The 24124-nt window shown below is 37.4% G+C and overlaps 1 protein-coding gene across 1 annotated transcript in view; it reads left to right on the top strand.

Moving 5' to 3' along the window:
- Positions 1-7774: 7774 nt before the first annotated feature.
- The window catches only part of SLC35B3 (solute carrier family 35 member B3), a 28601-nt gene continuing 12251 nt past the window's right edge, over positions 7775-24124 (top strand). Inside the window, exons 1-6 of the mRNA XM_081055039.1 lie at positions 7775-7888; positions 12165-12272; positions 13174-13462; positions 15922-16043; positions 20462-20616; positions 21956-22063. Coding sequence (XP_080911165.1) covers positions 13262-13462; positions 15922-16043; positions 20462-20616; positions 21956-22063 — 586 coding nt within the window. The 5' untranslated portion in view covers positions 7775-7888; positions 12165-12272; positions 13174-13261. The remainder of the gene's footprint in view (positions 7889-12164; positions 12273-13173; positions 13463-15921; positions 16044-20461; positions 20617-21955; positions 22064-24124) is intronic.

Below are 24124 nucleotides of genomic sequence, written 5' to 3'. Positions count from 1 at the left end.
AAAGCAAAACCACATAATGCAAGCTTGAGGCAAGACACTGTCAGCAAGAAGTAACTGGGTAAGATTGAGAAAATGCAATCTCTATAGAAGATTTAATACCCAATGGTGAATAGAATCAGCGAGAGATCCTACTGCTATAACCCGTCCGGAGGCTGTAGGTAATAGCCATCTTCTCCCTCTTCCACCATTGAGTCTAGATTTATCCCATCCGTGGCCATCACTACATCTGATTGCTTGCCTATCAGTGGGGTGACTGAGACATTTGAACCTTTAATTGCTTTGCCTTTGTTAGACCATTGTTGCTGCAACTACCCATTCACCAATTTTACTGGGCATGGAAACACCAAGAGATACCCCAGTGAATCCTCTAGCTTTATAGACATTTTTCCTCTTTGTCCCCACTACGTGGAAGACAATTCATAATACTCAGGGTATATTATGTAGCAGATCCCAATAACAATCCAGCTCTCTTCTCCAGCTCTCTTCTCCACTAGTGTGAGGCACAAAATGATCAAGCTGTAGTCATAAATTCAGTTTTAGTGGTTCCTATCATAATCCCTAGTAGAAGAGCTTTCCCATGGAGATCCCATGGAGAACCTCTAATGAGTAGAGAAATGGGAAGCACAAATTCTGCAATTGAGTCACTGGGATGTATTGTGAGAGAGACCAACGTTATTTCCACTGCTTGGTTCCCAGACTGATACAGTCTAGCTATTGGGAGCACAGATCATGTCTATCAGCTCTTGGTTCTGTTCATCTAATTATCCTGACAATGCCCTCCAACCCTATCGGGGTGTTGCTCCTGAGCAGGAGATTAGATGTTCACTAGACCACACCATTGTCCTATTAAGTCAACTGCCTGTAGGTGATGCAACATACAGCAGGACCAGTAGATCCCATGATCATGTGTCCATTGTCACACCTCCTGTACCATAAAGTGGGTTCCTCGGTCAGAGGCAACAGGTCAGAAAATCAAGGGCTTTGTAAGTCCATCAGATTGTAGTGCTGGCAGAGGCACTGTGAACAGGAAAAATAAATATCAAGAGAAGTGTCAATTCCATAAAGACAAATTATAGCTCTTTCCAGAAAGGAAGGGTTCTTATGCAATCATTCAAGTGGCTGGGTGCTCTCCTTTGGGACTTACCATCAATCTTTGCCGCTGACAGGCTGGACATCCCAAGAGACAGTAGTTATACCAGTGGTTACTGAGTAAGATTGAGAAAATTCAGTCTCTACAGAAGATTTAATGCTCAAGGGTTAGGAAGCAGGAGCTTTAGCTGCTTGGCCCCCTCAGTGTTGCATGCACCCCCTCAATGTTGACAGAGTGGGAAGCTTACCCTCGGCCTAGAGAAAGACAGTGAATGTGTACTGAGTCATTTTCACAAAGGAGCAAAGTGCTTTACCTATGGGACATTTGCCAGTGCGATAACAAATTACATGTATGAAAGGCTGTTTTTATCTATTTTAAATACTGGCACATCTGGCACAATAGATGAGGCTATTGGAGCAACAACTTGGACACAGTCTACCAACATACACCATGATCCACCTAAGTTTTTCAAGGGCCAAAAAGACGATGTCATCATCGGATGTCATCATCTCTACATTTTTTAAGTCTTTTCTGGTAGTGCAACTTCTGCAATTCCTCTTTGGGTACAATAAGCTTCTAACTTACTATCTGGGACCAGGGAGGGGAGATAATTTTAGGATCTTCCACTTGGCCCTTCCTACCAAAACAACTCTTACCACAGACCAGAGAGGGCTCTATCAGTTGCTAAGCACATCAGTTAAACCTCAGAGAGTCCACAGACCCAATGGACACACAGTGAGACAGACTTGGCCAGAACTCCTTTTATCACCTGGTCCTCATTTTGAATGCTTAGTGGCAGTGTGTCAGTTTAGTCCGTGTCAAACAGCCCTTGAAAATCTGGTAATTCACTTTGCACTGTGTGCTCATCCTTGGGTAAACGGCTTTTGGTTCCTTGGGGGATGTATTGGGGAACACACTGTAGATAACTCCTGGTAGCATTGCAGCGTTCTTCCTCAACGGACCTGGCTTCACCCTCCATTGACAGGTCTGAATGTGAGATTGCTTTTGTTAAGGCAGTTAGTGTCAGCTTTTTGCTCGCTAGTTCTTCTGTTTGTATTCGGATTATTCAAGGCAAACAATGTGCTTAGGACATACATCTGTCTCATCCTTAGAACTCTTGGTTATAAGCCTGCAGGCCAAAGTGACTTGGTTGCCACTCTGGCTTTGCTGCTCATTTGGATAATTGCATATACTTTGCTTCTTTTGGCTAAATGCTGTCACTGGGCTTCTGCTCTTCTGGAATCCTCATGCCTCTGTTATCTCTATTGATTTATTAGGGATCCTAATTCCATAGAAGCATCTCCTACTTTTGCCTTGGTTTACAGACCACACTAAGCTTCTTAAAGATACCAGTGCCCTCTCATCAGTGTATTCTGCATTGCTTTCTTGAAGGCAATGTCCACCAAGCCTTCCCAGGGAGCATGGTCAGATACCGCGTTCTTTGTTCTCACATGATAAATTCATTCCAAAAATATTAGTTCCCTAAGGCTTCTGATTCCTCCCTCAATATTCTGTCAAGGCCATTTCTTTGTCTTGTTCTTGTTCACATATTGTAGGCTTTCTGCATGCAAGCTTCAAAGAACCGTCTCAACAGGGCATTGGGATTAACTCTAGGTGTCCTCACCCAGCTATGAAATTCTGAGTCACAGAAATTGTTCCTATGTCATTAAATCCTTTTTTGTGTCCTTTCCTGGCCTCCCTGAGTCCAGTACCTGCAATATTGACTCCTGGATTCTGGCATGCGTTCTCCTAGTTGCTGTCAGTTTTTACAAGCTAGATCTAGTGATTCTTGGTGTGACAAAGCTTTCCCTTCCAAAAGAGGGGCTGCACTTCCCCACTCTGGCTATACTGAGAGCTGACACTAATTTTTGGTGAGGATGCAATTAGGGGAGATTGGAGCAGACCCTGAGGACAAACATGGTCTTGTCAGGCACCTGTCTCTGATGAGGTCTTTCCATGGTATTCAGGTGAGGGAAAGTTGTTCTGCTGAACAAGCAGTTGCTTCTACCAGCACAGAGGGCTCAAGGGAATTTAGGGATTCATGTTCCTAGTATGACCACACAACTATCCCCTTCTTAGGTCTTGGGGTCCTGTCTCCCTTATAAGGGCCTTGACTTTAGCATAGAGACTGCCCTTATAAATAACTCCTGAACTGGATGTTTAGCAGTATGTCCTATGGCTGCAAAAGATGAGGGTCTCTTTAAATACTGATATGGAGGCTTTCCAGCTCTTGTGGTAAACCCTGAGTTGATAGCTGGCTGACCATAAAATCAAAAAGAAAAAAAAGCCAGCACATTTCCTCATCCTTATAAGTACCATTTTCCATTCAAATGCCAGCACTACCATGCAGATTGTTTCATGCTCATCTTCTATCCATCACAGGTAAGAAGAGCCTTAGTAATTGTGATGCCATACATAGCACACCAGGAGGTATTCCTGTTTCCATCTGACTGGTGAGTGACCCACTTCCAGAGACCTGAGAGGCTGCATCTGAGGCTTTCTTTTATACCAACTTTCTTAGCTTGATTTTCCCCTAAAGCATAACCTAAGACCACTACTTGTGTGTGGTCAGATCATTTGGGAGGTTACCCTAGTAAGCAGCAGTGAAGGAATGGGGAGAAAGATATAAAAGATGATAAAGGACTGTGTTATTGAAGTTGTTGCTGTGGGCAACCAGAACTTAATTTCACCAGGACGTCTTGGGAAGCACACAGAATGGCCTTAAAAAACTATCTCAGTAAGGGAAATTATAAACTAGCCCTTGGTGAGGCAAGGTGAATTTTCACAGATCTGCTATTAGTAGTTTTCCTGTTTTTGTTATGCTTTTACAGATCAGCAGATTAGCGTTACTGTAGATTGAATGACTACCTTGTCTAATGTCTCTGTTTATTTTGGGCTACCCTTTTTCTCTCCTCTTTTCCCCATTCCAAACCCATTTGAATTATTTACGTTCTGCCTTCCAAAGGAAGCTTTCCTAAGCCACTCCAGCCAATATTTTACTTCTTCTGAATTTCCATACTACTATCTTAACACTCATTTGACACTTAAAATTAGTCATTCATTCACTAAATATTTACTGAGTGCAGATTGTGTGTCAAGCACTCTGATGGTGATACAACCGTCAATAAAGGAGACAAAATGCCTGCTCTTGTGGAAAATTACAATAAGGCAAAAGAGGTGTGGGAGACAGACAACAAATATGTAAAAAGTGATCGTAACTGCTGTGAAAACATGCAGATGCAGTGTGTGTGTGTGTGTGTGTGTGTGTGTGTGTGTGTGTGTGTGTGTGTAGGGGTTAGCTCTTCTAGATAGGGTAGTCAGGGAAAAACTGTCTGATCAGGGTACCTTTGAACAATGGCCTGAAGAAAGTGAGGAAGCATGTCTTAGGGATATCTGGGAGGGGAGCATTCCATGCTGAAGGAATAGTTAAGTCCAGAGTGCTGACGCTTAGAGAGAGTTAGATAGAATAACTGGATGTGGTCCATCCATGTCAAGTTCTTTCTGAGACACCACAATGAGAGTTTTGAACTTTAATCTGAATAAAATGCCAAGCCATAAAAGAATTGTGAGCAGAGAAATGTATATTCTGTCACAGGCTCTGAAAGGATCGTTCCAGCTGCTGAATGGAATTCAGATGTAGAGAAATAAGGGAAGTAAAAAGACCTGGTAGAAAGTTACTTTAATTGTCCATGCACGAGCAGATACTTCTTGTACTGTAAGTTGTTTCATATAAAACATTTTATATAAAACATACTGTAAAATGTTTTATACTGGCATTTACCTTTTCATGTTTATCCATAACGCCATGAGGGCAGGGAGCTCATACTTGTAATTTATGGATTATGTATATGTACCTATGTACATGTCCATTTAATAGGGGCTCAATAAATATTCTTTAAATGCCTAAATCCACACTATTCAGATAACAGTATGGCATCTTTGAAAGGCTTTGTCATTTACTATTTCTTTAAGAAATTTAAACTCTCCAAGCCTTTCTTTCAACATTTGTAAAATGCTGATGACATTGACCTGAAGAAGTTGGTAAGGGTTAAATGAAAATGCCTACCCAGACACCCATACAGTGGAAGATATCTGCTGTGTTTCAACAGAAACCCTAACATCCAATACAAAACACAAATGCTGCCCTTTCTGTATAATGTCTGTGGGGACAGAGCCCCAGAGAGCAGTTTCCAGGCTCTTGGCCTCACGTGGAAAGGTTCTGGCTCAGGTAGTAAATGGCCATCAACTGTGACTGGATGGCCATCAGCTGTGGCTAGTTGGCCATCAGCTGTGGCTAGTTGGCCGTCAGCTCTAACCAATGAGCCATTGGCCACTAATATAACTGCTGTGGCTACGCTAGCAGAAAATGGGGGCTAGCAAGAAGATGGTGACTGAGCTAGCAAGAGTGGATTGCAGAGAGACGAATGCCGCCAGTGAGAATATAGTGGTATGACTCCCCCATCTATGGCTCCCTGGGTGTTCCTTTTTGGCCTCACCATATCCTGTGTTCTTATGTGGGGAGCGGGACAGGAGACTCTGCAGGCCGCCCTACACATGGCGCAGCGAGCAGAGTATGGTGTCAGCCAAAGCTCCCCGAAGGGCAGTGGAGCAGTTTGTGCGTATGAACACTCAGTCTCAGGAAGACCAGGAGGAGCAGCTGCCGGAGAGCTGGACCCCCGTGGAGGGGTGGGAAGACATGGACGGTTCCCCAACCAGCAGAGGCCGGAGAAAGCGAAAGTTGTTGCAGCCCAGTGGCCTGGGAAGTGCTAGCTGAGGCAGCCCTGATGCGGGACTTGTAGTCCCAGGAGGAAACGCTTGCTGAGTCCTCCATGGAAGCTTAGGGTGAGGTCAAGATCATCCCTCACCCCCAGGATAGCCCTGGCGAATGACTATGGACTATGGGGAATTGCCTTCTATCCCTAATTTAATGGACCACTTGACTGTTTGCTTGGGAACATATCACCGTGTAGTGGAACGGGAGGATGTTTGCTTTTGTGTCTTGACTGGGCACCATCGAGATGTAAGCACCTTGACTGTGAGTCGCTGTTGTTCCAGCACGGTACCCTGAGAGGTCCAGGAGAGTGGCAGTGCCCTGAGAGCCCTGGCTGAGTCCAGGAAATCTGGCTGTGTCCAGAGAGCCTGGCTGTGTCCAGGATATAGTATTTACCTTCAAGCTCCTCGCACGGGGACCCTCGCGGAAGACACTTGTCGCGTAGATTGTGAGGCGAGACCCTGTAGGGATGGAGTGTGGGGACAGAGCCCCAGAAAGCAGTTGCCAGGCTCTCGGCCTCACATAGAAAGGTGCTGGCTCAGGTAGTAAATGGCCATCAACTGTGATTGGATGGCCATCAGCTGTAACCAGTGAGCCATTGGCCACTAATATAACTGCTGTGGCTACGCTAGCAGAAAATGGGGGCTGGCAAGAGTGGATTGCAGAGAGGTGGATGCCGCCAGAGAATATAGAGATATGACTCCCCTATCTGTGGCTCCGTGGGTGTTCCTTTTTGGCCTCGCCATGTCCTGCGTTCTTATCTGGGGAGAGGGACAGGAGACTCCGCCTGCCACCCTGCATGACAATGTCTATGAAATTTTAAAAGTTGTACATACCTGACTGGATTCTAATATATATTAATCCAATACATTCCTTTCTGGGTATCCAAAGAATGCACTCAAAAATGTTCTAGCATTGTTACCTTAATGTTTCCCTTCCACGTCATTTTTGTGTTGCCTAAAAAACAACTCATCACCTATCCCATCTTGGTTTTCAAATCATATCGCAGTAATTGTAGATGTAGCCCTAATTGCAGGGTAAATGTTTACTTAGTAGGAGTTTGATGGCTGGTCAAGCTATGGGATTTTCATTTAGAGCAATAAGTGACACTGTCAAAACAATACTGGCAACACTTCTGTTATATTTCAAGGACCGGGATGCTGTACCTACAAGCTGAATTTAACATCTTCACCGGAAAGCAGGTGTAAGTAAGGCAAGAACAGGGAAGCACCGAAAGTTACGGTGGCGGTTCCATCTCATTTGGATCAAGCAGAGAGAAGAGGAAACCCCAAGGGTTTCTAAATGCGGGTGCAACGTTGTCCACTTGGCCGCCTTCTCAAATTTCAGGGCAGAGCCATCGGGCTCGTGCTGGGCACGCACGGGCTGGGGCTGCCGGAGAGCCCGGGCCGCTGTAACCCCTGTAACCCCGGAGGCTGCGAGGCTCAGAGGCTCGGTCCCAGGAACAAGCGGAGCACCGAGCAAAGGACGACAACACTCAGCCCGATCGGAGATCGCCGTCCCTACTCGCTTTTTAGTGGGTAGAGGAGCACAGTCCTCGCACGCTGGCTCTCGGTGGCTGCGCTCTAACGCGCGTCCCGCAGGGGAGAGAGCATGCGCGAGAGGTAACCGTGCCAACGCGCCCCCCACGCCGCCCAGCCGACCGTGGGGCGGGGCCTGCAACTGCGCACGCGCGCAGGGACACATAGGCGGAAGTGGCGCTTCGGGAAGCGAGCACCTTGCGTGAAGGCGGCGTCCGCGGCGGGAAGTGCAGCAGTGGGCGAAGAGGAGGAGAAGCAGGAGGTGCCAGCGGCGGACCTTGGGACGGGGAGACGCCTTGTTTGGCTGGCGCCACCCAGGCTGCGGTCATCTTTCCAGGTGGCGCACGGGCTCTGGAGTGGACGTGCCTCGGGCCTTTCTCCCTGTTTGGGACCCAGACCCCTCTCCCCAGAGAAACTTGATACTGTCCATCTTCCTCACACACAGGGAGCGTGCGTGGAGAGAGAATGAGGTCGCGGTTGTGAGCACGGGTAACTTCCTTTTTCACAGAACGGTAACTGGTGGCGCGCTTCCTAGCAAGGAGCGTCTGCCGCTCCTCGGCCCCTTTCCGCACTCTGGCTGGAGAGCCCTCCGGCCTGGGTCGGCCTCGCAGGCCGAGGACACGTACGGGGCGAGGGGTGGGGCGCCTGGCAGCCCGCAGTCGGGCCTGCGAGCAGTGTCGTCTCCCGGGGGCCCCAGGGCTGCCGTCGGTCACAGCGACTTCCGGGTCCCGCGTTAAATGGGTCCTCGGCTGGCCACTTGGTTGGCAGTGTGATTGTTCTTGCCAGGTGGTTAGATTCGTGTCATCAACTTCCCCTCGAAGTTACGCCGATCCCTACAGTCCTTGCAGCTGAATTCTCTCCCCCACCATTTTATTTTTCTTTTAAATATTGAAAGAAAGTGGGGTGATGGGATGTACTGAGTTTTCTTAGTGTTGGACATATTCATTTCTTCCACAGTAGGATATCATGTGTTGAGAATTGATTTTTGGATAAACATTTTCTAAGTGAACCGAAATAGTTTGGGACTTGGAAGACAGAGATACAGTAAGCATTTGAAAATAATTTAGATAAGTGTTATTTGTACTTAATTTCTATATACATATATACATTAATATATAGTACATATATATAGTACATATATATATATACATATATATATACATTAAAACCTAAATTTAACTTTCCCCTTAGGGAAAAAAAAAGAGTAGCCTTCAAAAATTAGCACACGGTTTCTTGAAATTTGTATAATAAAGTATGTACAAAGAACTAAAACAGAATCTTGTTTTTCTGTTTTATAATTATACCCTGTAGGTCATGATTAATATTTAGAGTCCAGTTAATCCAGATATAATGGCAAGATTCTTTTATTAGTATTGAGTGTGACAAATTACAGAATCAAACTTTTTTCAGGATTCTGTAATTCACTGTGCATGATCACACTGAAATGACAGTTTCCTCATTTTCTGCCCTTTTGTAGTGGGAGACTTTTATTCTAAAGGCTTGAAAAGACTAGAGTAAGAAACTATCTGAAATAATTTTGACTTCAGTAAGTCATTGTAAATCACCATTATCACCAATTATTTATAATTTTTAAATTTCACTATGTACTAGAAATGCTACCTTTTATTCAATTTTAACAGTTATTTTTACCATCAAGTAACTAAAGTTAAATATCTGTGTTGACTTTAGGAAGAAGCCTCAGGCAGTGATTCAAAGCCATGGGTTTTTTTATACTTAGTTTCAAGGGTTACTGTAAACTTCTAAAGCAAAGCAAAATGTGGATCATTTAACTTGAAAACTAATTTGATTTTTATGCTTGAGGTTGTTTTTTTTTCCTGCACCACGAGGACGTTGGCCGAATTTCTTTGGATGTTGGTTAATATCATTAATGTCTGAAATGGAACGGATAGGGCAAACATTTATTGGGTATCAGTTTAGTGTCTTCCTTCTTCAGCACATGATCTGACCAGTGATACTCTGATTAATAAAACTGCATTTGAAATGTAAGGTCTTTAGGAGCAGGCTTTCTGGTGCTGTTGGCTCAAGTAGGCAAAGGAATGAATTGATTTCCATGTTCATTTTAGATGCTTTGTGGGAAATTTCAGTAGAGATGTCAATATGTTGGCACAGATTTCCAAGAAGTGACAGTGAGGGAGGGGTTTAACTACGTGTCTGGCACAGATCTGTGGCTTATAAGATTGTCAGTAGGTATTAGAAGTGGCAAAGAATGGGAAAGAAGAGGAATACTTTTGATTAAATTGTGCTTACTAGTGCAAGGGAGTCCTTCCTTTAATGTGTTACACTTTTGTTATGTGCTAGAACTTCATATAAAGATGACATTATCTCTTCCTTTAAGGATTTCATAAACTTGTAAGAGAAGCAGACATAAGAACAAAAAAAGTTATACAATTATGATTTAAGTATTTATAAAAATACGTATAAAGTGCTGTGAGAGTTCAGAGGATCAGCGAGTTTGTAATTCATTGTTCCTTAATCAGAAGTGCACCTTGATCAGAATTTATGTTGAGCAATATGAAAGATGTATCAGAAAAGGAGAAGAGGTTATAAACAGGCTAATTTAGTAATCTAGGCAAGAGAAAACAGTTGCTTGATGTTAGGGTCAGGAACAGATTTTAGATATACAGATGTAGAGTCAACAGGAATCTTAGCAAAATATAGAATGTGAAAAAAAGGAAGGAATCTAAGATAACTTCCAATTTAGCTTGGTATCATTGAGTGGGATTGGGACTATAGGAAGAAGTACAGATTTGTTTTGAGAGGAAAAGAATGAGTTAAGCTCTGGGCACTTTTAAAATGAGGTGCCAATGGAGCTCCTGAGTAGAGGTATCAAAAAGAATTTTGGAATATAGATCCACATCTCAGGAGAGAAGTCCAAGTTGGAAATCCAGATTCATGTTTCCAGCTGCACATCAAAGGAGTGAATCTGCTTCAGCAGACCATTATCACCCTAGCAATATTTCTCAAAAGTTTAATAATGATAGCTAACATTTATGGGGTGTCTTACTATACGCCAGGCACTTTTACGTTATTTCATTTAGTCCTAACAAAAATCCTATGATAGGCACTTTTTTTTTTCACCCCTCTTTTAAAGATACAGAACCTGAAGTTCAGAAAGATTAAGTAATTTGCGCAAAGGCTCCTCTGCTGACAAGTCGCAAAGCCGGGTCTTGAACTTAGATCTGTCAAAATCCCAAAGCATATGGGGAAGGCAGCATGCCATACTGCTTCCTCACACTATCAGGTATAATTTCATTGAGTCATTGCAAAATGCCAGGCATTTTGCTAAATTACAAACATCCCACCAGAAGGTGATTTGAGGAGAAATTTTTTCATACCAATAAAATCCAGAAACAGAGGTCTTCTAGAAATTTTTATTTATTCTCTCTCTCTCATTTCTCTCTCTCCTGTCTCTCTCTCTCTCTCTCTCTCTCTCTCTCTCTCTCTCTCTCTCTCTCTCTCTCTCTCTCTCTCTCTCGGTAAATATATAATCATTATTTTTACTTTCCTCCCATCCTCTGTTTTCTATAAGATTTTTAGTTTTGCCCACAAGTCTGCCACCACCACAGTACATTTTAAAAATCATATTGAGGTAGCGGGTGAGGGATTGCAAGCTGAGGTGAAAGGCATCCAGGAGAATGGTCAGTTTATTTGCTTTCATCCTTGTATTGGGTGCAGAGTAGACCAGATATCAAAAATGCAAAGACAAATAAGATTTGAGTCTTGCCTTTCCAGTTCCGTTCTCTCCTAACGGGGAATTATGGACAGTGTCACAAAGGATGGAACATTACAGCTCATCTTCAAATCCTGACCCAGAGAAAGAGGACATCAGGCTGAAAGAACATCATGAGCAAAAGGCAAGGCTATGAAAGTCCATGGTGTGTTTAATAGTCCATTGTGAGCAGTTTAGGGCATGATTGAAAGAAGCAGAGGGAGAGGAAGCTTAAAACCCTATGTGGGGCAGATTTATTTGATTGGTACCCTATATCCCTACACATAAGGAAAAGTAGTTCAGTTTTGGTTTTCTTCTGCATTCAAGATCATTTAAAGTAGGTTTATAAAGAAAGTCAAATCTCAAGCGTATCCTACGAGAGGGCTTAAAAGTCTTATTCAGAGATGACAGTAAAACTGTGGGAAGCAAGAACAATGTATAAAGAAAAACAGGTAAAGGAAAAGAAATACAGTAAAACTTCTTAAAATTACACATTTTCTGTTTGAAATATGGCATTTACCCTATAAAAGAAGTACTCTGATGGCCGAGTATTGTTAGTGACAAATTGTATTCAAAGCTTTGGCCCCAAATTTAAATCACTGATTGGGACCTACTTAATCTCTAAATTAGCCACTTGAAGTGACCAGGAAGAGATGATCCTAGTTCTTACTCTTTTAAACCATCATATAACAGTTTCTTTAAAAAGATTTCCAGAGGAGCATTCATTATCAAAATTATACTTATCCTTTTCCCTCAACTAGACTCTATAAATTTTAGTTCCCACTAGGATGTAACAGATTTTTTTTCTAGGAAGATAACAAACTTTTCTTAAGTTTGTTCTATTCTTTAATTTTTATAATTCTTCACTCTTCAACCTTTACATGGAATTCATTTTTCAGTTTATAGAAATCCAAAGAGAAAACAACAGTCATCTATGGAGACTTCATGATTTTTTTTTTTAATACAGGCTAACAAAAAATGTTGTTTTTCAGTTTTTCACAATTCCAAAGACTGTTTTCTTTTGTTTTTAAACAGCTTTATTGAGGTATAATTGATATACAAAAAAAACTGCACATGTTTAATATATACAATTGATGAGTTTGGACATATCCATACACCTGTGGTACCATCACCAGACTCAAGGTAATAAACATATCTATCACCTCCAAACATTTCTTTGTGTATCGTGTGTGTGTGTGTGTGTGTGTGTGTGTGTGTGTGTGTGTGAGAGAGAGAGAGAGAGAGAGAGAGAGAGAGAGAGAGAGAGAGAGAAAGAGACAGATTAAGAGCACTTCACATGAGATCTACTTGCTTAACAAATTTGTAAGCACACAGCACCGTGTTGTTAACTGGTGCCGTGTTGTACAGCAGATCTCTAGAACTTACTCATCTTGTGTAACTGAAATTTTATTATACCCATTGAACAGCCCCCCAAAGACTTCAAATTAAAGTGATTTTCTCCAACAGAAAAAAAAGCATTTTCTTTTTATCTAAGAGATACTATTATTAAGGCATATTATCCTTGTGATAGTCCCTGATAAATCTAGCTTTTTAAATAACTTAAAAATTGTTTGACTTTTATAAAATGTCATTAGCAAATATAGTTTACAATTGTCTTAGTATTTTAAAGGAGCATCAGTTCTTTACTCTTCAATTAAAAATTGACATTCCTGTCAAATATGTTATGCATAAACTATCAGGGGCTTTAAAAATTATATCCTTATATTTACTACATATAAAAACATAAAAGCTTGTTTATTCCTTTGATGAAGTAATGCAAGGTTAGCTGTTTTGTTGCCATGGAAATGAGAATGCTACATATTTAATTTAATGATGTGTTGGATTTTACCGAGTTAAGATCAATTGTTTGGAGAGTCAACATACTGTTTTTGATTGGTTGGACACTTACTAGGGGAATTAAGATATTAATATCCAGAGAGAATGAGACTTACCTGTATAATTTTTAAAGTGTGACTTGAAATATCTGGAGCATAATGCTTTATGCTTCAAATGTTTTGCTTAAATTCCTTATTTCCTTCTTTAGGACTTAGCAAGCAAAAGAAAGACTGACAAAAGGAAAAGAAACCAACAAAGACAACTTTGGAAGCACTGAATGCAGCGAAATAAGAACAATGGATCTCAAGTTCAACAACTCCAGGAAATATATTTCTATAAGTGTCCCATCCAAAACCCAAACAATGTCACCACACATCAAGTCAATAGATGACATTGTAGTTCTTGGCATAAATCTCAGCAGATTTAACAAACTTACACAATTTTTCATATGTGTTGCTGGAGTTTTTGTATTTTACCTCATTTATGGATATTTACAGGTAAACATTTATTTGTTAATGTCAGTTATAAAAATTAAGGTCAAAAGGGTACTTACTAGTAGTTTTGTTCAAGATTTTTTTTTAGATACTAGTTTATTCACAAATTTGAGTTTTTCAATATAGTAGTAGAAAAGAGCTTAAAAGTAACTGCTGAAAATGGGTCAAGATTTCAGAGTTAAATATTTCAAGTGAGGTAAAGGGAGTAGAAACAATCTTTAAAAATTTATGAGAAAATTTGAAATATATTTTAACAAAATGCAGGTAATAATTGCAAATGTGTTTGTTTTTAAGAGAATGATTCAAGTATCAATTGGTATTTTGGAACATAATTCCCCAATAATGAATGATATCACAAAATCCATATTCCATTTCATTCTTGATTCTTGGAACTTAATAACAGGCCATTATTGCAAAAGCATATCAGGATGTTTTATAGTTTTCTAAGAGTATCTAATTCCATAATAATTGAATCATTCCTTTTTGAAACATCTATTGTGTTTTCATTCTTGTTGGTTTCTTCTAATCAAAATTTGCCAGAACCTAATTTTTCTGTGATTTTTTTTTTTTTTTTTTTACCTGTGCAAAACATTTCTAGCATTGCCACAATTGGTCTGGTATTTGCATTGCATTGTGGCGTAGTGTGGTGTACACTTGAGCAGAAGCAGTTTCCTGACCTTCAAAGACATGGGCTTGCTGGGAGGATCTTGGCTAGTGTAAAGTGTTTAAATGGACTAATATTAACGGTCAGTTCATTAGTATTTTCAGCCAGTACCAATTTACTTTTGTATGCAACTTGAGAGAACCTTTTATAATTCAAGAAAAGGAAAGTGATATGTTTTCTTAAAACACAATATATTTCTGGTATTCTGTGGCATTAATCAGTGAGCTTAATCAGTGTGCTCTTTTCCATGTCTTACAGAGATGAAATACAAATGTTGGTATCAATAAAGGTGATCTGTGACTATTTCTTAGCTTATAAAAATGCTACGAAGCGTATTAGTGTAAAACAAAAACAGGAATTAAAAATCTTAGTTATAATAACTGATTTTCCAAATAGAAGATGATATAAAAATTCATATATCACAATGAAAAATAGTAAATTTTATCAAATAAAGATTGGAATTTCTTGCTGGAAAACATTGTTTTCCTCCTTCAAAATGTCATTGTTACCAAGTGGCTTGGGAACAAAGTTTGCCATTGCAAAAGAAAATGAATTGGAGATTTATGGTACCGATTTTGTTAATTTGTTTTCTATTTGATTATCAGAGATTTTAATTGTAACTAATGTGCAAAGTTTCTTTTAAAATTAAATAAACCACTAATGATTATGTTTGTAACATGACTGTCACTTTGTGAAAACTGAAATTGCTACCAACTTACATACAATGCATATTATAAAATTGTTTAAAGAAAATAGTTTTATAATACAATTATATGTATACAAAGGGTGCCAAAAAATGTATACACATTTAAGAAAAGAAAATCTTTTAAAATTACGCTGATGGTAACCACTTTGAGCACCTCTTGTAATTGCAGAAATCAAACATGACTGGTATTCATCTTTTGTTACCTGTATATTTTGAGTATTAAAATTTTAATAGTTTTTTTCCTTTCTTAAAATGTGTATACATTTTTGGGCACCCTCTGTGTATATGTCAAAAGTACTTAATAAAGGTTTTTTCATGTTTTACAGTTAAACCAGGAAAATCCTAAATACTTTGCAGGCTTACTTGAACATGAAATTTAAATTGGGGGAATTAACACAATAGCTTAAATTTATAAAATCTAGTTCAGAGTCTATTTAGAGGCTATATTTAGTGTTTCTTTGAAAAGAAATGTATACATAAATCTCATCTTTTTAAACTTTATTTAAAATACAGTTGAAATATATATATGAAAGTTTATTTTTTTTTAAACTAAGCCGGATAACTTTATTAGAACACCTCTTAATGACTTTTTAAGAATGTTGTCAGCAATTAATGTATTACTTCATGGTTTAACATTATATTTAGGCAAAGTAACCATTTCCTCTACAAGGAGAAGTTTTACATAATCTGTGGCACAAGTATTCCAAAAAATAGCATTATTGATTTGAACTGATTATAGTCCTATAGAAAAACAGGCCTGAGATAATAGACTTCTGATGAAATATGCTTTTTGAATAATAAATGAGTTCTTGAATCAGCTACCTTTATCATTGTTTTGGGCAACTCTTTCAATTTTGAGGAAAGCATAGAATAATGCTGCTTCATAGCTATCCCCTCCTTTATTTTTTTCTTGATTTTCATACCTGGAATATCTATTATGAGTTCTTTGGAAAGTCCTCCTAATTACTCTAATTTTACCTCTGTGAACTCTTGTAATTTGAGTGTTTCTTTAAATGTTGTGTTTATAGGAATTTATTGCAGGGAAATTTATTTGCTTCTTGAAATTAACAGTGTTCATGTATCTTTTGACAGGAATTAATATTTTCAATGGAGGGTTTTAAGCCCTATGGCTGGTACCTTACTTTAGTGCAGTTTGCATTTTACTCTATATTTGGCCTTATAGAGCTTCAGCTTATTCAGGACAAAAGGAGAAGGTATGTGGTTTGTTTTTATTTTTTGACAGTTAAGCTCACTAGTGGTAATTAAATTTTTTGTTTTGCTTTTTGGGCATACAGAGTATATTATGCATGAAATATACACTTTCCATTAACAAAATGTATCTTCTACTATCCAAGAATTTTTATCAGTACAATCAACTTGTTTAAAATATTAAATATGATATTTCATTATACACTGAAAAAAGTAATCTCTAGTGTTACCAAATGTTACAAGTAGGCTCAACTTGTAACTGATCTTGAAATAGGAGAAAGTATTCAGATGTACATATGTGTTTTTATAAATTCCACTGAAATAGAGTGATTACTGAAAGATTTACAGTGCTGCTATATCAGAGTGATTAAATGAAATATCAATACCTGTTTTTATAGTGGTTTTTTAAAATATATAGTCATGTTTTGTTTTGTGGAATATATTCCACTTAACATTGTCACATTTGTAATGTCCAGTAGCTAAGATTACATTCTTAGATATTAGAGAAATGTTACATTCCTTTTCATCAAAACTGAAGAAGCTTGTTTGACAGCATATTTTAAATTGGCCATCTAGGTTTGAGAAATACCTTGAAATGTTTGGAATGGTATATAAAACAATATGCAGTAAAAAACCTTGTCTCTGATTATAAACAAAAAAAAAATGATTAGGAAAATGAACAGAATGTTTTGGGAAATGTAAGTGTGGTTATTCTGACCTGTCAGACCATAATATGTGAGTAGTTCATGTATAAATTGGGCGGTTTAAATGTAATAAGGAGCTCTAATACTGTACTGACATTCTGTCTTCATTGATATAAATATTGATATAATCCTTCAGTGAAAATACAAAATTTTCACAGCTATTTTTTCTTACATAAATATTTTTGATGTTTGTATGAAGGCAACTATGAAATTAAATATTTAAATCTGTATCACCATTGTTTATTCATGAGTATAATTTTACCTTTCAACCTATCTATCTTGCCAATAAATTGTTATAGCAGTGATATTTAAAATGTTTGAATCCGTTATATCTTCTTCATTATTTTCATGCTCTAAAATCTGTAAGACTGAGCCATAGGTGATAGAATAGGAAATAAGTAAATATACCGGTATCTGTTAAGACTAATATATAGGGAAGACTGATGATTCGTTACCTGTTGCAAACTGCTGGACCTCTGATTGCTTCTAAAGTAAAATAATTTAATCCTGTCTCCATTCAATGAAAAGTGGCACAAAGAAATTATACCTGCTCAACGTGAGACCTCTCAGCTACCCAGATGAGATGGAGAGTGGGCCTCGAGCCATGTTTACCCCAACCTTTAAACCACATGACCATACATAGTTAAAGAGAACATCATTTGTGTTTGTTTAAACATAAGTGAAGGGAGACTGCACATGACTTACTGCGTCTGTATATGCTGTGTTGCAGTCGTTTTTCCTTTTTCCTTTTCCCAAATAAATCCTTTTTGGCAACGGAAAAAAACAAAATAAACGTAAGTGAAGGAATTTGGTAGAAGAATTTGTAGGTGTATAACAAATACAATTATAAATTGAAATCTTTTCATTCCAAAGCACATGAAAAACTACTTTAGAAAAAGTCTTCAAAGGTATGTTACAATGAAAATATGCCTAATCATATATTTTATTTCTGGGTATATACCCATCCCTGAATTTAAGTGGCACTGCTCTTTAGACCTTTGCTTAGTTTTTTTTTTTCTTTCTTCCTGTTTATATGAATACAAGTGTACTTGAAAGAGTACAGGATTTGGAGTCAGAAAACATGGTTTTGAGTCTTGCATAGCCTCTTACACTGTCAAGATGTCAGGGAAGTTTCTTAAATTCTTTCCGTTTTATTTTGTGGAACAAATGTGGTAATGTGTGGTAAAGCACATTGTAAACTGTAATACCCTAAGTATACTACTTGTTATTGTTCAGCAAAGATAACCTTGTAACTTTATTATTAATTACTTTATGTGAGTTTTTAATAAAGGAGATCTGTCAAATTGTTTTTGAAGGGGCTTTATAAAGTTAAAATTTCCCCCACCATATCTAAGGAAGTAAGCAGTTGGGATGTTTAAAAGAAACAATGAGAACCCTAGAAGCAAGCTGCTGAAATCTAACTTCATCATTTACCAACAGAAAGCAGAGACAGAAAGGACCGCTGGGACTTGCTTGAGATCATATAGCAAGTCGCTCTGAGAATTGAGCCATTTGAATTTAGGTTTCCTGAGTTTCAGGTTGCTTTTTTTCTTTGTTTGTTTTTTTGTTTTCCCTACCTGTACTATGCTGCTCTTTAATCATCATTCCTTGCAATTTTTCTGGCTTGAATTTTTTATCTTTTGACCACTGTTTGACTGTGACATATTGCCTAGGAAGCGATGCTGTCCTCCTTCCCTGATACCGCACGGAGGGGTAAACCCCACAAGCAGCATAAAAATCAGTGTTTGTGTACTCAGATGCATACAGACGTGCCAGATTATTTCCATGTGGATTTTTTTCTTTGCTTGTTTCTTTTTTTTGATTATTAGTTTTAGGAGTACAAAACCATGTAGTAGACATTTATCATTTATAGTCCTCACAAAGTGATGACCCCTCTCCCCCAATCTGCTACCCGTCTGGCATCGCACTCAGCCATTACATTTCCATTGTCTCTATTTCTAATGCTTTACTCCACTTCTTGTGACTATATATATATATATATATATATATATATATATATATATATGGTCACATATATATATATCTTATTTGTATATATCTTATATATACATATATATATATATATCTTAAATTATAGTTGACGTTCATTATTATTCAGCTTCAGCTTCATGTGTACAGGCGTCTACCCCATGCCTGAAGGGTCTCCCTAATAAGACAAGTGTCCATCGGATACCCTACAAAATCTCTACAACATTATTGATTATATTCCGCAAACTGATTTTCGTATCCCTGTGGCAATCTTGTGGTTGCAGATTTTGCTTTCTGATCCCCTCACCTTCTTCCTCATCCTCACCCCCCACCCCAATCCAGCAAGCCTCAATTTTTCCTCTATCTCTGAGACTGTTTCTGATTAGTTCGTTCATTTATTCGTTTCTTTAGATTCCACATATAAGTGAGATCACATGGTATTTGTCTTTCTCTGTCTTATTTCACTTAGCATAACGTTCTCTAGGTCCATCCATATCGTTGCAAATGGTAAGATTTAATTTTTCTTTATGGCCGAGTGATACTCCATTGTGTAAATGTACCACAGCTTCTTAATCCAGTCATCTACTGATGGGCATTTCTGTTGTTTCCATGTCTTGGCTATTGTGAATGGCATTGCAGTAAACATAAGGGTGCATAAATTTTTTTGAATTAGTGTTTTGGATTTCTCTGGATAGATACGAGTTTTAAATGTTGACCCCCGTTTAAGTAGTAATGTAGGAAAAGGCCTCAAAATTGAAAATTGAGTGGAAATGATGCACTTTGATTGAATTTTCCCAGTAAATTATCTTGCCTTTCATCTAGCCATATTATAATGTTAAAAGAATTTTGTTGCTTTGATTTAAACATGAACTTAAATCCCAAAATGCACTTAGATCTAAGTATACACCATAATCTAATTATGTGGATAGTACTTCCTGTGTTAGTCACACCAGTGTACAAGATTATTATTTCAGACCATTAAATAGCTAGTCAAAGTGGGCATATATGCTCGCAGTGACAGCTCAAAATTCTGAAGATGCCAAATTTAAGAATCTTTTTTAAGAAATCCACAAAGAACCCAAAGTAGAAGATTTGGGATCATAAGGAGAGTCAGAGTCATCATCTGAAAGTTTATTATTTTAACATTTTATAGAATACAGACAGAGAGGTGAATCATAAGATACTGTGGTAATAAAAATTTTGTATAGAGTTTTAAACTACCATGTACTTTTTCTAGAGAAAGTCTGCTCAGGTTACTCCAGCAGAATAGATGGATGTATTTTGCCTAATGCTAGGTGGAAAATTAGGAGACAGAACAACAATTTAGAAATTAAAAATTAGTTAAGATGCCTTTTGCCATCATAGAGATCAATATTTTTTTTTAAATTCAACTTTTTTCCTAAATTTAATCAAGATAATTTTTATGTATAGCTAGAACTACTGTTAAAAAACATTTTTTATACCTTCAGTAAGAATCTAACTTTCTCATATACTACTTTTTCACACAGTTGAGACTTCTCACTTATGGTTAAGGATGAATTGTCATTTTTACCAACATTCTTTTATATAATTACACTGTTATAAATCTAAAAATGGTGATATTTTACCAATATTTCCAAAATATTAAACAGAAATAACCGTAATTAGACATTTTCACATTATAAACACATAATCTAAGAATGGCATGAATTGGGTCCCAAAATGAAGATTTTAAAAACTGTCTTTTACAGAATACCAGGAAAAACCTACATGATAATAGCGTTTCTAACAGTGGGCACTATGGGGTTATCAAACACTTCCTTGGGCTACCTGAATTATCCTACCCAAGTCATCTTCAAGTGCTGCAAACTGATTCCTGTTATGCTAGGAGGAGTTTTTATTCAAGGTACAGTAATGACATATTTTCATACTGTTTGAAACCAATAGGATACGTTACAGCATCTAGCATAGGAAAAACATTAAACTCCAGTTCATATTTTTAATGAACATTCTAGATATTGTAACAATTCTGAGTGCTGTCTTATATAAATAAGATATAAAAACCCTGATACTTCTGTGATATACCTTAGTATCTGAAATCAACAATTTGAAATCAGGTAGAATAAAAATAGTATTTTGTTTCATTCTCTTAATCTGGAATCTACTATGTTTCCACAATTAATATACTCACATATTGAAAGCCTATCTCAGAAGTATCTGGAAAGCGCCTTTTTTCAACTCTCGTTCTACACTCAGGGCTCCACTCTTTATCTCCATTGTACAAGTGGTCAATTCTCATATGAAGCAGAACTGCTTGTTTACCAACTCTGCTGGCTTTTTGAATACAGGCAGAGTTAGAGATGAATTATAAGCTATTGTGGTAATAATTATGTCTAGAGTTCTAAACCACCATGTACTTTGGGCCTAGAGCCCCCACCAAGTTATAAGTTATGTGGAAGCAGCAGTAAAAGAGGCAGTAGTGATATCAACAGGCAGCAGAACAGGTTCTTGTTCATATAATTGCCATGAGGAATATTCATGTTTTCATAATCAAGCGTTTCTGTATCACTAACGTTCTTAGCCTGACTTCATTTTATGCCTTGGGTGCCTTCCCAAAAAAGCCTTTTTGCAATGAAAGTATGTATGTCAACTAATTCATGTGTAAGTTCAGGATAAGTGTTCCTGCAGGAAATAATCTCAATCCCTATTAAAAATCACATTTAATGTCATAACTGACTAGCATATATAATATTTCCTTATAAGCCTTCCAAAACGTTATGGTACATGTTTCTTTATTTAAAATAAATGCGGATATTCTAAAATAAGTTAATCCTCACCAATCTAGAAGTTATTTGATGATGGTATTTGCAAATAAAACAGTTAGATAACCTGAATAATTACTCTGCTTACTTTGTAAACTTACAAACTATAAGAAAATCCATAGCTTTACATTATTCGTAAAGAAAAAGAGGCACTGATTTCCACAAACTTTTAAATGTTCATATTTACTCACTACCACAACAGGTAAAATCTGATTATCTAATTTATAAGGACATATTGGTACTCACTGGTAACTTAGTTTTCAATAGCCCTTCTGTGACTATCTCATGCCTTGACCTAAAGTATTTTTCATGTTTTTGATATTGGATATAAGCAGATTCCTGCTCAACGTGGTTAAAGACATAGATCAAAAACTATGCTAGGTGGATATTTGCATAATAAGGTTAACTTAATGTTTTACACAGGAAAGCGTTACAATGTTGCAGATGTGTCTGCTGCAGTATGCATGAGCCTTGGTCTGATATGGTTTACCCTAGCTGACAGCACGATTGCACCAAATTTCAACCTGACAGGTAAGGAATTTTACTGCCTTCCTCGATTTTGTAGGCAGTTTGGTTTAGAGTAAGAATTTTTAGTTTTCATAAGAATTTTAAATGATGGTGTGACATCTATCATTCTTATATCTAACATAAAGCTTTCAGACTTTCCAAATAGGATGTAGTAAAAATATTACAACTCTGGAAATATAACAATTGTTTTTTAGTACTCATATATTTGCCCAGTCAAAATCTTTTGTCAGGTACATGATAGACCAATTTCTTATGGGCTGAATTGGAAATATATGCACGAGTCATAGGAGAATCACAAAAATTGTTTTTATTCTCTTTTTTAAAAGAAAATTGGAATTTACACATTTACTTGCCATCGTTTTAGTTAAAGACAGACAGTTATGCTGTGCTTCAGTATTAAAAGGGGTGATATAAATATGGTCATAACCGTCACATGTTTAAAGTTTCTGCCATAAATAGTTTCCTCATAGTATGCCGTGTGGAATTTTGTAAATTAATTTTAAATTTTTCACAAGCAGTATAGGTATCATAGTATGTTTCGAAATAAATATGAATAAAAAATATGTGTTGGAATATTTCATTCTTTCATTTCATGTTGGAATCTTTCAATCTTTCAAATGTTTCATTTATGGAGAAATTGTTTACATATATATTGTTATTCTTAACTACTGAATTTTACTCATAAGATTATTTTAGTATCACATCTCCTAGCCTAACAAAAATAGTATGTAAAATATCTAAGTCTTCAAAGGAACTCTGACAGAACAGAAAAAAATATATGTATATATCAGCAAGTACTAAGTATAGTAAGTATAATTACTTGTGAGGACAAAAGTACTGCATAATGAAGAAAATCATTTACATCAGTTTCATTATTCTTACCAGTTGTTAGTCAGCCTTCCTTACTAACCTTGTTAATTAACCAGGTTACATTGATGGGTTGAAATGTAACCAGTTCAGCCTTTTGGAGCAGCCCTTTACCAACCAGAAGATCTGGTAGAACCTCTTATTCTACTCTACTTACACCTTGGATCTTTCAGAGTGCAAGGGATCATTACTTCAGTGAGTTTTATTCCGAGAGCTTATACTTGAAGATGTTTCTAACATGGCTTAGACTTTTTAGAAACAATTGTTTTCATGTTGGCAAATCTAAAAGAAAGATTATATTTGAAAATTAGGAACTTGACTCTTCTAATTATGAAAACGCAGTTTTAGAGAACACACAGAATTTGCAGAAACATGGCTTCCAATTCTTTTTGAATCACTTAAAAAATATATAACCATGACTAAATGGCCAGATCCCTTTGTGTTTCTCTTACAAAACAGAGATAATTTAGCCTCACACAATGGTGGTGAGAAGATAGAATGAGAAGATATAATGATGGATGTGGAAGTACATATGCACGGTGGGGTTGGGGGTGATGATGGTCTTCGTGATAATGACGGAAAGAGGCTTCTGTAACTCCTCACTGTAGCTTCAGTACTACTAACCCTTTGAGTTCCATGGAAATATTCTTTTTAAGAGAATTAAAACCTAACAATACTTCATCATTAAGAAGAGTTGATGACCACTGTCACAATCCCTAATCTATATTATCTAAAGGCAATTAAATAAACCATTAAAATGGCTAAGACAGACATAAATCGAACTTTGAATGTATAAAGGAAATATATCAGATTGACTTATTCAAATACATGTCCACCTTTAAAACATTCCCCTGAGGATGCAATTCAATATTTTCGTAGAAGTATTTTATGCTGTTGCCATTGTTCAGAATATTTCTGGAATGTCTTCCAATAGCCTTTTCAGAGCCAGGCCTTTGTTTTCAGAACCTTCAATAATACCGAGTCTTTTTCTTTTGAGGACAGATTTGATATTTGAAACAAGTAAAAGAGCATTCAGAATCAAGTGTGTGAATAAAAATGCATGATTAGGTGATACATACCTAAGTTAGACGATAAAAAGTCAAATTGAAGAATAAGTATGAAAACTTGAAAATTTTCAAGTGCAAGTATGTGTGTACATATATATATATATATACACATACTATATATATATGTATG

Source organism: Rhinolophus hipposideros (assembly GCF_964194185.1).
Source record: "Rhinolophus hipposideros genome assembly, chromosome: 8".
NCBI lineage: Eukaryota > Metazoa > Chordata > Mammalia > Chiroptera > Rhinolophidae > Rhinolophus > Rhinolophus hipposideros.
This window is presented reverse-complemented; position numbering and strand designations above follow the sequence as displayed.